The sequence below is a fragment of the Sphaerodactylus townsendi genome, linkage group LG16 (assembly GCF_021028975.2).
Source record: "Sphaerodactylus townsendi isolate TG3544 linkage group LG16, MPM_Stown_v2.3, whole genome shotgun sequence".
In the NCBI taxonomy this organism is placed as follows: Eukaryota; Metazoa; Chordata; class Lepidosauria; order Squamata; family Sphaerodactylidae; genus Sphaerodactylus; species Sphaerodactylus townsendi.
In genome coordinates, this window is record NC_059440.1 from 14,646,307 (window position 1) to 14,662,379 (window position 16,073).

General features: G+C 45.9%; 1 protein-coding gene across 1 annotated transcript in view; it reads left to right on the plus strand.

Annotated features, from left to right (window-relative positions):
* Nucleotides 1-16,073, plus strand: part of CAMKK1 (calcium/calmodulin dependent protein kinase kinase 1) — a 250,022-nt gene that overhangs the window by 193,771 nt on the left and 40,178 nt on the right. Inside the window, exons 2-4 of the mRNA XM_048519057.1 lie at nt 1,467-1,514; nt 11,269-11,322; nt 14,483-14,534. Of these exons, the coding sequence (XP_048375014.1) occupies nt 1,467-1,514; nt 11,269-11,322; nt 14,483-14,534 (154 nt within the window). The remainder of the gene's footprint in view (nt 1-1,466; nt 1,515-11,268; nt 11,323-14,482; nt 14,535-16,073) is intronic.

Below are 16,073 nucleotides of genomic sequence, written 5' to 3' on the forward strand. Positions count from 1 at the left end.
TTCTGTATTGCCAGCTGACCTCCTTTATAGGGGTGTTGTAAAGATAGAACACCATTTGACATCATTTGAGGAAGGGCAGGCTTAAAATGTACCAAATGATAACAAAATAAACTCCCAGCACTCATGACTTAAAAAGATACAAGTGCCTCCCCCTCCCCATGTGTTTCAGCTTAGAAAAACTTTGAAGGGGAGACATAACAACCCCTCTTGATCTGAATAAGGCCTCTAATTGCCTTAAAAATGAATGTTTAAAAAGCACAGGATGCTTTAAAGATGGGCCTTCCACTGGATGTATGATGTACTTCTCTATCAAATGTCAGCCTTCAGTCTGTTCTCACCCTTCCTTCAAGAACCTCCAGGTGGAATACACTTGACACAGTGTGTAGCAGACTTCTCTCAGTGATACACCTCTGAAGATGCCGGCCACAGATGCAGGCGAAACGTTAGGCACAAGATCTACCAGATAACGGCCACATAGCCTGGAAAGCCCACAACAACCAGTTGAGTCCGGCCGTGAAAGCCTTCAACAATACACTGGAATACATCAGTTCTCTGTTCTTCTGTTTTCCTCTCATAGGGTTCGGCTGAGACAGTCACAGGCCCACGGTCATCCAAACAGATGGGTTTGATTGAGTTAAACCCGGTCTCCCTGGTCCTAAGTTGACAATGTTTTTAATGATTGGGGGATCCTGAGACCAGGGCAAACTGTTTATTTCCACAAGAGAGGTACAATCAGGAAAAACAGGAGCTGGGTTTCAGCAAAAGCAGTGGCGTAATGCCAATGGGAATGGAGAGCGCGATGCCCCGGGAGCATGGCATGCAGGGGCGTGGTGAGGGCGTGGCATTCTTGGGTGTTCTGGGAGCATTCCAGGGTGGGGCAGGGGCGCAGGGCATGCGCGTGCCCCGGGTGCAGTTCCCCCTTGCTCCGCCCCTGAGCAAAGGGGAGCCCATTTGGCCAAAGGAGGAAATAAATGCGTATCATAACAACCTGATTGGGGGGGGGGCACATGCTCTAGACCCACATGTTGTAGACCACTCCTACATGCTAAGGGAATGTCTACAGTAGTTAGAAGCTCTGCCCTTTGTACGTGCTCAGAGGTAGCGATACCAAGGTTCCCCAAGGTGCTGGTTAGGTGAGAAGCTGGGTTTTTATATCATGGCGTGATGGCATCAAAGAGGAAACATGCTTTTACACACAGGTATACACACAACATGCATGTGAGAACACACAGACTCAGGATGGGATTGTGACAAATGTAACTATGCTAGCTTGTTTGTTGTTGAACTCACCTTATCAAAGAGGCTTCTTGATATGAGATTTTTTTTATTTCCCCCCCTGCTTTCTCTTGAAAGGGCTCACAGGAGAATGAAACTGTATCAGCTGCTTTTAGAACTTTTTGCCACTGTTCCCAAATAAAATTATTTTGAGTTAGCATCTTAACTTTTTTCCCCTCTCTCTCTTTCAGGATTGTGTGCAGTTGAATCAATACAAGCTGAAAAGCGAAATAGGAAAGGTAGGTGTCTATAAATTTAATTTACCAAAAAGGGGCAAGTCAGAGAGATCAGCTGTGCTTGGCTGCATTTCTGGCAGGGAGCAGCAGTGGTGTAGTGGTTAAGAGCAGGTGTACTCTAATGACAGAGGCTTATCTGAGGAATCAGATGTGTTTCTGCACTCCTGCATTCTTGCTGGGTGACCTTGGGCTAGTCACAGTTTTCTCCGAACTCTCTCAGCCCCACCTGCCTCACAAGGTGTCTGTTGTGGGGAGAGGAAGGGAAAGGAGCTTGTAAGCCACCTTGAGTCTCCTTACAGGAGAGAAAGGTGGGATATAAATCCAAACTCTTCTTCTCTTCTTCATGGATTCACAGCCCCATGCTGTGATTCTCAGTGTCTCATGTACTCGATGTATAAAATTTTACACCCTCAATTTAAAAAATTAAGAAATGATCTAATAAACAGGCAAGGGGGAAATGGAGAGTGAGCTCATAAAATGACACTGAGGAGGAACTTCAGGAACGATAGAGGGGTATGGAAAACACTTTAAGAGATACAAACAGCAAGTGAAAACATTTAAAAAACATTTTGTCCTCAAGCATCATTTTAAAAGGGGATTCATTTAAAATGTCTTGAGGCTGGAAATAAAATGTTTTGGAGTAAAAACAATGCGAAACTCCACGGAGGAAACTTTTTATTTCCTGCCTCCAAATGTGTTACAAGGCTTGTGTGGAAAGGGCGAATAATGTCATTTAAAGGGCCCTCCTTCGATTACATCGGTGTTGGAGATTAGCTCACCTCCTAGAATCAGCTGATCTAGCCATGTTAAACCATGCTGTGTAACCCTAATGATAGATTACTGCAATGTGCTTCATGTGGGGCCCATCCTTGAAGACAACGTGGAAACTTCAGTTAGTTTGGAATACAATGGTCTGTCTTTTGACCGCAGTAAATGATTTCCGTAACAATGCACTTGTTTTGGGATGGTTGCATTTGCTGCCAGTTTTCCCCCTACTGGGCTTACTTTCAGATGCTAATTTTGACCTTCAAAAGCTTTTACACCAGCTCTGTTCCTCCCACCAGTTTCTTCATTTTGTCTTCCTTCCCACTGGGAGGTTCTGCATTTCGTGGCTTCTTCTGAGGCTTTTCTTCCTGGTAGCTCAGATGCTCCAGATCAGGGGTAGGGAACCTGCGGCTCTCCAGATGTTCAGGAACTACAATTCCCATCAGCCCCTACCAGCATGGCCAATTGGCCATGCTGACAGAGGCTGATGGGAATTGTAGTTCCTGAACATCTGGAGAGCCGCAGGTTCCCTACCCCTGCTCCAGATTGATCTGCCAAGGCTATTGAGAATCTGCATCTTTCTCCTGGGTCTGTAGGAGGACATATAAGACTGCAGTGATTCGATTTGTTTCCTTGTTGACCGTATCTTCCTGGTGTAGACTGTTTTCTTGCTCATGAGCTAATGTTTTATAGTAGTGTGGTTTCTATGGTTGGCATGCTGGAGCATACTTTTGGCTGGCATTGCTAGTTTCCAAAGCCCAGTTTACATACATTAGCCTTTATTGGCACAATCAGAAAGCAAAATGGATACCAAAGCCCAGTTTAAATTGATGGCTTAACCAGTAAATCCCTAACCAGTCAGTTTCTCCAACAACCACTTAAAGCATCAATGTCAATTATGCACAAGATGTCTGCACAAGGCGATGGGGGTGAATGTCTGTCACAGCGAGATTTCTTGTACGGATGTATTTCCTCAAGCTCCTCTTTCACTTTCCATTCTCTCCATGGCAAGCAAGACCACTTCTAGCACGTTTTAATTTGCTTCACCGCCAGAGTGGGACAGATTTGCTAGTAAGCACAGCTTTGTGCCATACATATTTTGTCCAGCCTTCCCACTCCCTTGCACTGATCAATGCCTTCCCCTTCCCCCCTCTTCCATGTTGCTGGCATCTTCAAGTCACTGAAAAAAGCTCAAACACAGAGGCTTAGTCAAAACACACTGACCTCTAATTCGCATCTTGATCTATTGATATAACAATAACAGAGAGTGCTTGGAAATAACAAGCCTCTTTGTCCTCTGGCGGCAGCAGCACCAGGAAGAGTATGTGCATGCATGTGTGTTTGGGGGTGTGTGCGTGTGGGTGAGCAGAGGGGAGGGAGTGAGACTATTAGCTCTAGAATGGTCCCCTTCTTTAGCTGCCTATGATCCAGGGAATTGCTTTGCCTCTTTCATTTGAAGGAGGAATTATTTTTGGAACACTAATATCAATATAAGTTTAGCTTAAATGGCTAAACCAGCAGTGTTGAGATCTGTAATGAGATCTGTGCCTTTAAGGATCAGTTGATGGGTGGAGTTAAGGGAACCAGGCCCAGAAGAGTTCTCTGCAGAAAAGCTCCATGGCAGGAGTGAGTGCAACCTTGTGTGTAAACAGAGAAACGCGAGGAGAGCCCAGTACAAACCCACTGCCCATAGAAGAGCCCCGAGTTAAGCGTCCTTGCATAATGGAACATTGTCTCACACACAAATCTGTTCATTTAGATCAGGGGTCCCCAAACTACAGCCCGGGGGCCAAATGTGGCCCCCTGAAGGCATTTATCCGGCCCGCCAGGCATGGCGGCGATGGCTCCATTCATGTGCAGTGGGGGCCCGAGGGAGAGGAGGAACCGGCCCCAATGGCTGTTGATTGCAATTACATGATGGCACCCCCAAATCTCCATGAATTTTCTGACCCAGAGTTGGAAACCTTACATGTGGCAACTCCTGCTCCGCCCTTCCCTCTCAGCTACTCCATGTGTTGCTCTCAGGCTTTCTGTTCTGCCTCAATTTATTGGCGTGACGCTACAGGCGCGACGACGCGACGCAAGACGACGCGACGCGCACACACACACACACACACCCTACACCTCATTTCCACTCTGTTTTGTGTTTCTCCTGTGTTGTGGCAGGGCTTTGTCAGGGTTTTTAATGAGATTTTCATATACTTTTGTTGATACATTGATTGAAGTCACCTTCAGTCCTTGGGGGAGGGGGGCGTTGGAAAAGCAAGTTTCCAAGTTTTGACATGTATAAATATTATAGAAGTTTCCCTTTCATGGGCAGATAATAACTGCCCTTTCTTCCTGTGTTATCTCTTGCCCAAAAACTACATCAAGGCCTGTGGAAGCCTTTAATGCAGCTGATCAGAGCGTGAGAGGCCAGCCTTCACCATCAGCGCTGATTAAACCCTTATTTCCATACAAATTTCATCTTGCATTAAACGCCACCCAGTGAGTAACTGAAAGCTATTTAAAAGCCTGAATGGGCAAACAGTGCCAAAACCTTTGTTTCTGGATTGTTGCCAGACCTGCAGATGGTACACTAGAAGAGTCTGTTTTTACCTAGAGGAGGTGTTCTAGAAGTCTGTGGATGCAACATCCCAAAAGGCTATGCTTTTTGCATTTGAAAGGGCAGGTTGGTCCTCCACCCCCTTGCAAAAAGGATATGTGTTTTTTTTAGTAACAGATATGTTAGGAGCAACATAGCATCAAATAGAAATCTGCTCCATCAAGTACTGGGCCCTTTTCACCCCTTACACACCCCAGAAAGAACCACCTTTTTGGCCAAATTTGATCTGCAGTAATGCACAATCCTTATTGCAGAACCCCCGATTACATGCAGCAATTATAGAAGAAGAAGAAGAAGATTTATATCCCCCCTTTCTCTCCTGCAGGAGACTCAAAGGGGCTTACAAACTCCTTTCCGTTCCCTCCTCACAACAAACACCCTGTGAGTTAGGTGGGGCTGAAAGAGCTCTGAAGAACTGTGACTAGCCCAAGGTCACCCAGCTGGCATGTGTTGGAGTGTACAGGCTAATCTGAATTCCCCAGAGAAGCCTCCACAGCCCAAGCGGCAGAGTGGGGAATCAAACCCGGTTCCTCCAGACAGTGTCTAATATAAATTTTTGCTCCCAAAGATGCTCTATGTCTTATTTTCAGGGGATGTCTTATTTTTCCGCTCCACAGCTGCGTGCTCTGGTGTTCTGTTCGGCAGGCATGCTTCCAAACAAAAACTTTGCTACGTCTCACTTTCGGGGGATGTTTTATATTTAGCACTTCAGCAAAACCTCTACTACGTCTTATTCTCAGGGGATGAAAATAGCTTAATCCCGGCTTGTTCAACAATACTGCCCTTTCTGGCTACAGAACAAAGGTTAAGCAACCAGCCTTTGGCAGGGAAAACCAGAATGGTGATTTGCAAATGAAATACAAAATGATGGGTTTTGAATTATTTCCTGAATGTGGACCAAAATTCTTTTAGAGAGCAGGTTAAAGGATGCTGGGTTGGTAAGCAAGTGGGCACAGCAATTGGAGCAGCTGGCATGAGGTGAGTCAGCCAGCCTTTTGCCAGCCTCTTGCCAAGGAGATAATTATTGTGTATATCGAAATATACACACAGGCAGATTTCCAGAGCTGCAGCACCTGGGCTCCGCATGACATTAACCTGAGTACTCGCTGTTTTGTTTTGTTTTGTTTTGCCCTTCATGGGCTGAGTTACGGAAAAGGCCTCTCTTTGTAGATCATGATGAATTTGAAGTATCTTAGTGGATCGTGCCTCTTCATTTGAATCAATTTATCAGAATAATTGTAACATGCTTATGGTGTAGTGGTTAAGATAATCTGGTGTACCAGGTATGTTTTTCCACTTCGCCACATGAGCAGCGAACTCTAATCTGGCGAACCAAGTTGGTTCCCCACTCCTCCACACTGTTGGAAGATCCACACCTGGTGCGTGTGTATCCCTTGAAAATTAGCAGAGTGGCACAGAGGCTAAACACAGGGAAGCTTACCTGGGTACAAACACGTGGTTGAGCTTGCTAGAGAGAACTTCAGACACAAAAGAAAATCAGAGTCATTTGTAGTTTCTTATCTAATAAAAAGAGTATTTATTAGTGAACTCCATTCTGGATAGAAAGGTGTAGAGATAGGTTCACTATCTAGTCTAATCTAGCTGGATGGAGGCGGATGCGTAGGAGACACATCCTCTCCCTAGGCATGGTGAAAGTAAGAGTAATGGAGAGTGTCCGAGAAGAAGGCGGAAGCAAGGGAGGAAGTCCCTAAGAGTATCAGTCTACATCAAAGGGATAGACTCAGCATGATAGAGTAAAGGTGACAAATTCCTAAGTCCCTATCTAGCCACTAGCTCGCTAGTAAAAAAAACCCCTCTGCAGGATGAGGCAGGAAACAGCGTACAGTCCCTTTCTTCCAACACACACAAAGCCGGCTGTAGTGGTTAAAAGTGGTGGACTCTGACCTGGAGAACCAAGTTTGATTCCCCGCTCCTCCACATGAATGGCAAACTCTGATCTGGTGCACCGGGTTTGTGTCCCCAGTCCTCCATAAGAAGCTTGCTGGGGGACCTTGGGCTAATCACAGTTCTCTCAGAACTCTCTCACCCTCACCTACCTCACAAGATGTATGCTGCGGGGAGAGGAGGGGTAATGACAATGCTGAACTCCATGGAGGACAGGTGTTGCTTCGTGCCTCAACATGTCTTAAATGAATTGACTCCTGAAATTGGACCATATTCTGTGGCCACATCTTGTGCATGGGTATAGCACAGGAGTCTGCAACCTGTGGCTCTCCAGATGTTCATGGACTACAAATCCCATCAGATTTGTAGTCCATGAACATCTGGAGAGCCGCAGGTTGCAGACCCTTGGATAGCAGTACCCTTGTGCTTACTTCTATTTGGTAGTAGCCGCTGCCCAAGTGCAAGTTAGCAGCAAGACATGCCTGAGCCCTCTGTCTGCAACGCCAACTTGGCAGACTCTGACCATCGCTTTTATGAAGCGTCTTTAAACCCTGGGGCGAAATATTGGGGAAGCATCTGCACCCGATGGAATCTGGAATCGGATTTTCTTGTACAAACCCTTTGCCTGTGCATCAGGAAGTTAAATGAGGGGATGGCTGGAATTAAAGTGTGAGAATCTCAAAGGTCAGTTCTTCCCCCTGTGGCTTTCCGTGGAAGGAAAGCTGTAACCTCGGCTGAAGGTTCGTGCGTTGCTGAGGACGCACTACTTGCCGGAGGCCCCGGAGCGCTTTTCTTTCCAAGCACTTATGAATTTTCATGAGGTGACTTTGCCACTGCTCTTTGAGCTTTTAATAAGAGACTTGCAACGATTCCATGCATGAAGAAGAGCTTGGATTCATACCCCACCTTTCTCTCCTGTAAGGAGGCTCAAAGGGCTTACGCTTTCCCTTCCTATCCCCACAACAGACATCTTGTGAGAGAGGTGAGTCTGTGAGAGCTCTGAACAAACGGTGACTGACCCAAGGTCACCCAACAGAAATATAGGAGTGGGGAAACAAATCTAGTTCACCGGATAAGACTCTGCCATTCATGTGGAGGAGTGGGGAATCAAACTCGGTTCTCTAGATTTGAGTCCCCCACTCTTAACCACTATTCCATGACTGACCTTCGTCTCTTTGTATGATCAACCTTCATTGACTCTTGATTCTGTGCAAAGCAGGTTTCAGCTCTTGGGGCGGGTTGTTTTGACTGCACATGGTCCTTCTCAATTCTCTTGGCTTAGACCAGGGGTAGGGAACCTGCGGCTCTCCAGATGTTTAGGAACTACAATTCCCATCAGCCTCTGTCAGCATGGCCAATTGGCCATGCTGGTAGGGGCTGATGGGAATTGTAGTTCCTGAACATCTGGAGAGCCGCAGGTTCCCTACCCCTGGCTTAGACATTGGCCCTTTCCCCACTTACCATTTGCTGTGCGCTACTCTCCCCAAATAGCGCGGGGTCCAGCAGCACTCCCCACCAGTCCGGGCGGCGACAACGCAGCCACCCTGACTCTGCCGCTCTCACGTCCCCTCAGCGCACGTCATTTCTGGCGCTGAAGAAACGGCACCTTCTGACTGCCCCGAAGCAGTGGGGAACACGACCCCGCAGCAGAAATCACTCCCGCTGAGAGTAGCGCGCTGCCAACGGTAAGTGGGGAAAGGGCCATCGATCTGCATTACAGCTTCAAACTTGTGTCCCATTACTGGCCCACTATGAATGAATATCCATTAATGTCAGCAGTGGAAAATGGCCCTGTGTTAGGTCTCGATCCTTGAATCAATAAACAGACTCTTGATTGTTAATCAGTAGTGTTTATTGGAAAGGTAACGAAGCCCCCAGCTTGCAAGAAGCCAGTACTGGTAAACCTGGCTTTTGCTCCCCCCCTTTATTAGGAAACAATCCCCCCTCCTGTTTCCCCATAGAATGTAAAAGAGAGTTACATTGGAGCCTAAGCATCCTAAGGTCAGCGACAGATAGAGATAAGCCACCTGGCCTCCTATCTCCACAGAGAAAGGGAAACATCCCATTTCTCATGGGAGTAGAAAGAGTTAGGGTTAAGCCTAGTTATCTACCAAGCGTGTGAAACCATAAAAGTAAGATCAAGGAAAGAATGTTCCGTTACAGTGGTGTTAACATATAGCAGGCTAAGTACATGTATCTAAATTATTATTATTATTATTATTATTTCTTAAATTTATATACCGCCCGATCCCCGAAGGGCTCCGGGCGGTGGACAACGATATCCAAACATCAATAGGAGCAATCACAAAAATATAAATACACAGGCTCCATCATAGAATAACTTAAAATTCATAAAAACAGCGAACCCACAATACATAGTAACATGCTACCAGAATAAAATTAAAAGCACAACAAGAGGTGACAGGAATGCATCTCAATCACCCAGATTTAATCACCGTTCGTATATTATGTAACTATTACATGGAGTTAGGAATGCATCTCAGTCAACTAGACACCATCCCTGATACCCAGGCCTCCATAAATCTCTTTCAACATTGTGATTTATGAAAAAGTTTAAAAGTTCCTTGAAATAAAGAGCAACGGTGACAAGTCTGTTTTGCAAGCTTAATTTGTAGCAATACCCTTGGGGCTGGCGCAAGGATTTTTGGTGGCCTTGGTGGTAGCCCGATCTCATCAGATTTCATGAGCTAAGCAGGGTTGGCCTCGATTAGTATTTGGATAAGAGGCCACCAAAGAATTCCAGGATCTCTGTGCAGTGGAAGGCAATGGCAAACCACCTCTGTAAGCCTCTTCCTTTGAAAACCCTACGGAGTCCCCATAAGTTGGCTGCAATTTGACAGCACTTTACACAACACACAGATGAACTATGAGTTTGCCCCTCGCCCACCATATTGAATATAGAGGAAAAAATGACGATGGATTTTAAATTTTATTTACTTGGCTTTCAAAATCATAGAAATTCTCTTCCCCCTAATTTGACACTCCTGGTGCTCTAGGTCAGTGATGGTGAACGTATGGCACATGTTCCAGAGGTGGCACTCTGAGCCCTCTTTGTGGGCATGTGCGCCGTCGCCCCAGATTGGACATTTGGCAGTGGCATAGCGCCAAGGGGGTGAGGGGTGCATGACACACTGGGGGCAAGCCCATGGTGAAGGCATTCCATGGGTGTGGTGGGGGTGTTTTGGGGCATTCGTGGGACATTCCAGGGCCAGGCGGGGTGGAAATGGGCTTGGCAGGGTGCACGCATGCCTCAGGCGCAGTTTGAAGAAGAAGAAGAGTTTGGATTTATATTCCCCCTTTCTCTCCTGCAGGAGACTCAAAGGGGCTTACAATCTCCTTGCCCTTCCCCCCTCACAACAAACACCCTGTGAGGTAGGTGGGGCTGAGAGAGCTCCGAAGAACTATGACTAGCCCAAGGTCACCCAGCTGGCGTGTGTGGGAGTGCACAGGCTAATCTGAATTCCCCAGATAAGCCTCCACAGCTCAAGCAGCAGAGCTGGGAATCAAACCCGGTACCTCCAGATTAGATACACGAGCTCTTAACCTCCTACGCCACTACTGCTCCTCGCTCCACCCCTGGCACTCTTTCTCTAAAAGGTTCGCCATCACTGCTCTAGGTGACTGCCTAATTTGCCTGTGTGGTTGGGTTGACCCTGCTGATGTCACTAGATTCCACACTACCCCGAAACGTTTTGACTGCATGTGATGGTGGAAAGTGCTGTTGTCACAGCTGACTTATGGTGACCCTGTAGGGTTTTCAAGGCAAGGGACGTTCAGAGGTGGTTTGCCGTTGCCTGCCTCTGTATAGCAATGCTGGAGTTCTTGGGCAGTCTCCCATTCAAATACTGAGCACAGCTGACCCTGCTTATCTCCTCTGGTCTGACAAGATTGGGCTAGCCTGGGGGATCCAGTTCAGGGCTGATAATATGTAGGTGTCTTAGATAGACTGTCTAGCTCAGTGTTGTCTACAGAGAGGATCATTACCCACATCTGCTTTCTGAGGTCCTTTAAGTGGAGATGCCTGGGATTGAACCTGGGACCTTGGGAATATGAAGCAACATATTCTACAATTGAGCCACAGCCCTTCCCAAAAGGAGACTGTGGCTTGCAACCTGAGAAGTGTACCCCCATGATTCCTCGTGACATTCCAGTTGATCCTGAAGGTTTAACTCTGTAACAAAAGAATAAAAGAATCTCCATCTAAAGATGTTGCATCTAAAGATGTTCGGGAGGAAGATGGGCCTGTAAATATTTTAAATAAATATAAACAAACCACTGTTCAAGAAAAAGGCGGGAAGACACCTCTCGGGGGGAAGCTTTAGAGACAGGATCGCTGGGGGCAGTGTGCTAGACTGGAGGATCAATTGAAGGATTTAATCCCGGCAGGATGTGAAATCTCCAACAGCAGACGACTGGAATATCTCAACTGATGTTGCAATTCTTGTGTGTGTTTACTTCCAGGGCTCTTACGGTGTCGTGAAGCTCGCCTACAACGAGAGCGATGACCAATATTACGTAAGCATCTTCTTCTCCAAGCCCTCATGACCGAGCGTGGTGGGTGATTCCTCCGATCCCCTTTGTCATCCGGGGAATGAGCCGTCTCTCCCACCTCTGTACCTTTGTTTCAGTCATGTGCCGCTGAAACAGAACAGCCTTCCCCTCGCCACCGTTATAAGAGCTGGCTGTTCTGGCAGGCGCCTCTTCTCCCAAGGAGCCGACTTCTCTCACGCTGTGCTGTGCATGACGTTGCCTAGAGATTAAACAGGACAATTGAAATTACAGAGAGGCGGGCGGGCACACTCCTGTATGTTGGCATGAGTTTTCATAAGAGTCTTGATAGGTTGGATTATATATTTATTGCTTATGATTTTTATCCTGCTCACCCTGACGCAGCAGGCTCAGAGCGGCTTCCAATGCTGTTCAATTTTAAAAAAGTATGCAATCCATCGCGATGCCTTAAAAACCCAACCGAGGGTGGAACAATTTAAAACTTAAAATATTACCCCCAATCCCCATGCCAAAGGACTGAACCAAAGGAAAAGAAGGGGAGAGGAAGAGAGGGCAGTCAAAATAGATCAAAACCCTTTTGTTCCGCACAGCTATAGGCCTGGTGGAGCAGTTCTGTCTTTGTTGAGTATATATATATATTAGCAGAGTAGAACAGAAGAGACAGATTCTCAGTTGCTTTTTATACATGAGTTTACTAACTGTAAAGAGAAGGTTTCATGGAGATAAAATAAGAAATCCTCCCTTTCCTGTTACACATCTTCATTACTATACATTTGGCTACATCTTGGTACCTATCTGCTGTCTCGTGCTCATGGTAGTGCCGGTGTCGCGTCTGCTCAAACGAAAAAACAGAGTTAACTTTATAACTTCAGATGTACGTGCTCACGAACATGTAAGCAATGGCCATCTAATTGACCAATAGCTAATCAATAGATCAGATCAGAAATAGTGACTTCAGCAAAATGGTGGCCACAACTGTGAAAATGACAAGAGCTCCGTGCAGCAGGTAGGGAAGAAAGGTCCGTTTGGTTGGCCATGCTTTTGGCTGGCTGTTTTCGGCAGGCTGTGTGCGAACTAATAAAAGCCAAAAATGGATCTACAGGACGTTTTATTTCTGCTGTGCAAAAATCACCTCTCTCTCTCCCTCTCTTTTTTCTTTCTCTCTCTCTCTCCCTGTCTCTTTCTCTCCCACTCTCTGTCTTCCTCTTTTCTTTACTCTAGTTAGAAACCAAAAAGGTTGAGAATTCTAATTACCATCCATTAATATATGTTTAATATATATATTACTGCACTGTGCTATATTCTTAACAATGTTATGTCCAAATCCAAATCCAAAACCTTTATTAGGCATAAAACCGGTGTGTGTCATGAATTCCAAATACAGTAAAAAGATCATTATTTCACAACTTGCAGTACACAGAGTAAAAATGTAGCAACAGCTTCAGAGATTTCAGCATTGGAGTTATTTAGAAGCTTAGCCATTTTTATCTTATCAGAAAGAAGCATAAATCCTGTTGGTAGCACAGTACTCAGATCAGTTCTGAAGTTGTTATATTTTGAACAGTGAAGCAGAATATGAGAAAGTGAATCAGTTGTATCAGGACAGAATTGACAGCAACGCTCATTTTGTGGGATATTAGAGAAGCGACCTTGGAGATGTACTGACGGAAAAGAGTTACACCTTGCTCTTTTCTGTACTCTTTTTTGTCTCTCCCTCTTTTTTGCTATCTCTCTCTGTGTTGCTTTCTCTGTGTGTGTGTGTTTCTTTTTCTAGGGGAAGGGCTGGGCATCCACATAAACCCCCTTGCTGGCTGGATACTTGCCTAGTGGTGGGGGATAGGGGTGGGTCGCAAAATCAATTCTTGCCCCAGCTTCCATTTTATATGCATACACCACTGATCTTGGTCACCTGGAGATCAGTTGGAATATGTGGAGAGCTCCAGTTACCACCTGGAGGACGACAGACCTGTGTGAGCCGAGGTGCTGAGAACCCGGCAGGTCACAGCGAAACATGGAGTGCTCTTCCAAAAATGTCTCGATCCATGTGGAATTAAGTGATCCTTGTTTTCAAGGCGGGAAAGGAAAATGAAGTAGTAGTAAGACCTTGAGAAGAATGGCATCAAAATAGCATAATTAGCTAATGGTCGGTTAGCTTCCCCCGCACTTTTGTGACTGGCAGGCAGCTTCTGAAGCCGAGATAAATTCCACGCTCTCTTTATTACCGCTTCGTGTGATTGTGTAGTAACAATACATCTTGATGAGAGCCGAGAACGTTTCGTACGTTTGTTTTGCCTTGCCAATTACCCAAGGCCAGTCTAATCCTAGCAATTGGGAACAATTCAGGGGTTTCTCCCTCCTCCCAAGATAGCATACTGCTTTCCGCTCTTTTTATCTTCCTGTAGATAATCCGTCGCCCGCAATAGAAGGGAATATTCTGTGTCTGCATGCTGTTTGACCTAGACTCCTTTGCAAAGAAATCCACAAAAATTGCTCGGGCTATTTCAAATAACCTTAAGACAGTCCAGTGGGGGCCATATGAGAAATATATAAATATTTGCTCTCTTTTTCCTGTATGTGTGTTTAAAGCCCTGCATTCACACAGGTACCAGTCCACAGTTTTATTTATAAAGTGAATGTGCACTGGTTCTTCTTTACAAGCAGATGTATGTGTGTACATGCATGTCGTACATGCATTCACTGTAACATCTGAACAGGGCTACTGGTTTACGGCCTGTGCAGGATTAGAAATCAATAAAAAATGGGTGGTCATAAACTCAAGGATCAGTTTACAGCTGGGGCAGTCCTGGGAGCCCCACACATTATGCTCATTGTGAGCATAATGTCGTGTGGAAGCCTCTCCCCCAAATGTGGTTGGCTGTCCACGCAGATGAAATCCCCTGTGTGACAGCTGTCCTGTAAGTTCTAGGGTTGCCAGCTCTGGGTTGGGAAATTCCTGGAGATTCTGGGGGTGGAGCCTGAAAAGGGTGGAGTTTTTTTGGGGGGAGGGGCCTCAGTTGGGGCTGACCCTCCAAAGCAGCCATTTTCTTCTGGGGAACTAATCTTGGTCTGCTGGAGATCAGTTGTAATAGTAGGAGATCTCCAATGTTCATCTGGCTTCCATAACACTTCTCCTCCGCCTACCTCTTCCATCTTTTCTCCTCTTCAGGCCATGAAAGTCCTCTCCAAAAAGAAGTTATTGAAGCAATATGGATTTCCACGTAAGTTATCTTTGCATTGAAAGGTTTGGTTTCAAGGTCCAAGGAAGGTTTCATTCATTTAGGCAGCCCTGAGGTAATGGTAGAATAATGGGACGAGATAATGGCATAATGAGATAATGGTAGATCATTTCTGCTCTGAGATAATGGTGGAGTTGGAACCTGCCCCTGAAGCTGTGCAATTTGTTGGGAATCGTCAGAAAAACTAATGTATTGTAATTGCCCTGTCAGTGAGCATGGCAATTTGCAGGGTACAGGGACCCCAGAGAAGCAGTAGAGCGGGTGGAGGAAGATGAGATCATTCAGAGAGCCTTACTGGGTCAGACCAGCGGTCCGCTCTGGGATCAACCAGTTACTTCAGAGCACCAAGAAACATGGCACAGAGGCCAAGGCCTTCTCCAGTGTTCAGTCTTGGTACTACTATTCAGGAGTTGATTGTCTCTGGATGTGAAAGTTCCCCTTAGTCACTTTAGTCCTCCATGAGTCTTCCCACAGCATGGTGTAGTGGTTAAGAGTGGTGGACTCTAATCTAGAGAATCGGGTTTGATTCCCCGCTCCTCCACATGAGCGGGAGACTCTAACCTGGTGAACCAGGTTTGATTCTCCACTCCTCTATGTGAATGGCAGATTCTAATCTGGTGGGCCCAGTCTTCCACATGAAGTCTACTGGGTGGCCTTAGGCTAGTCACAATTCTCTCAGAACTCTCTCAGCCCCACCTACCTCACAAGGTGTCTGTTGCGGGGAGAGGAAGGGAAGGAATTTGTAAGTCGCTTTGAGACTCCTTACAGGAGAGAAAGGCAGGATATAAATCAGAAACAGAAACCTTTAATGGCATATTGAAACCAACAGAAAGCAGGTCTAGCTGGACCTTTTTGCCTAACAACAACATCAGAATTTAAAATGAGACAAATGGTCTAAGATTACGTTGTCCAGAAAGCATCATCTTAATGATCTTCTTTTAAGTGCAGGATATTCTCTGTGTGGGATCTTTCCTTCAGAATTGTGACCCCAAAAAAGTGCCACCAAAGCTGTTATTATTCTTATTATTCTTATTGGCCAAAAAAGTTTAGATGAGATCTATCTGAACTTCTCTTTCCTTTGGCAATTAGAGGCCCAATTAAATGAGAGTGAATGTCATCAGGCAGCGGGCAATTTAGGATGATGTGTGGAATCATATCAGTACCACGGGGGCATAGTCTCTCCTGGAAAGGGATGTGTTTCGGAATCTTCCTATTGTTACTGAAGAGGGAAAGGCTAGGCAAAGCTCACCAAATATCTGGCGTCTTGAAAACTGTAGGAAGATGTCATAAGTTGTTCGCAACTTGATGGCACTTTACACACAGAACAGCTAGTGGGGGAGGGGGGTAATGAATCGGATTCGGTACACAGAAGGAAATCTCCATGCCATTTCGCCAACTCCCCTCCCCCCCAACATTCATGTCGCCCCCCCCCCCCCCGGTGGATCTTTGGATCACATAATTGCAACCAACTGCAGTTACCCAATGAATGCACCTCTATGATACCTGGTGACCAGGTACACA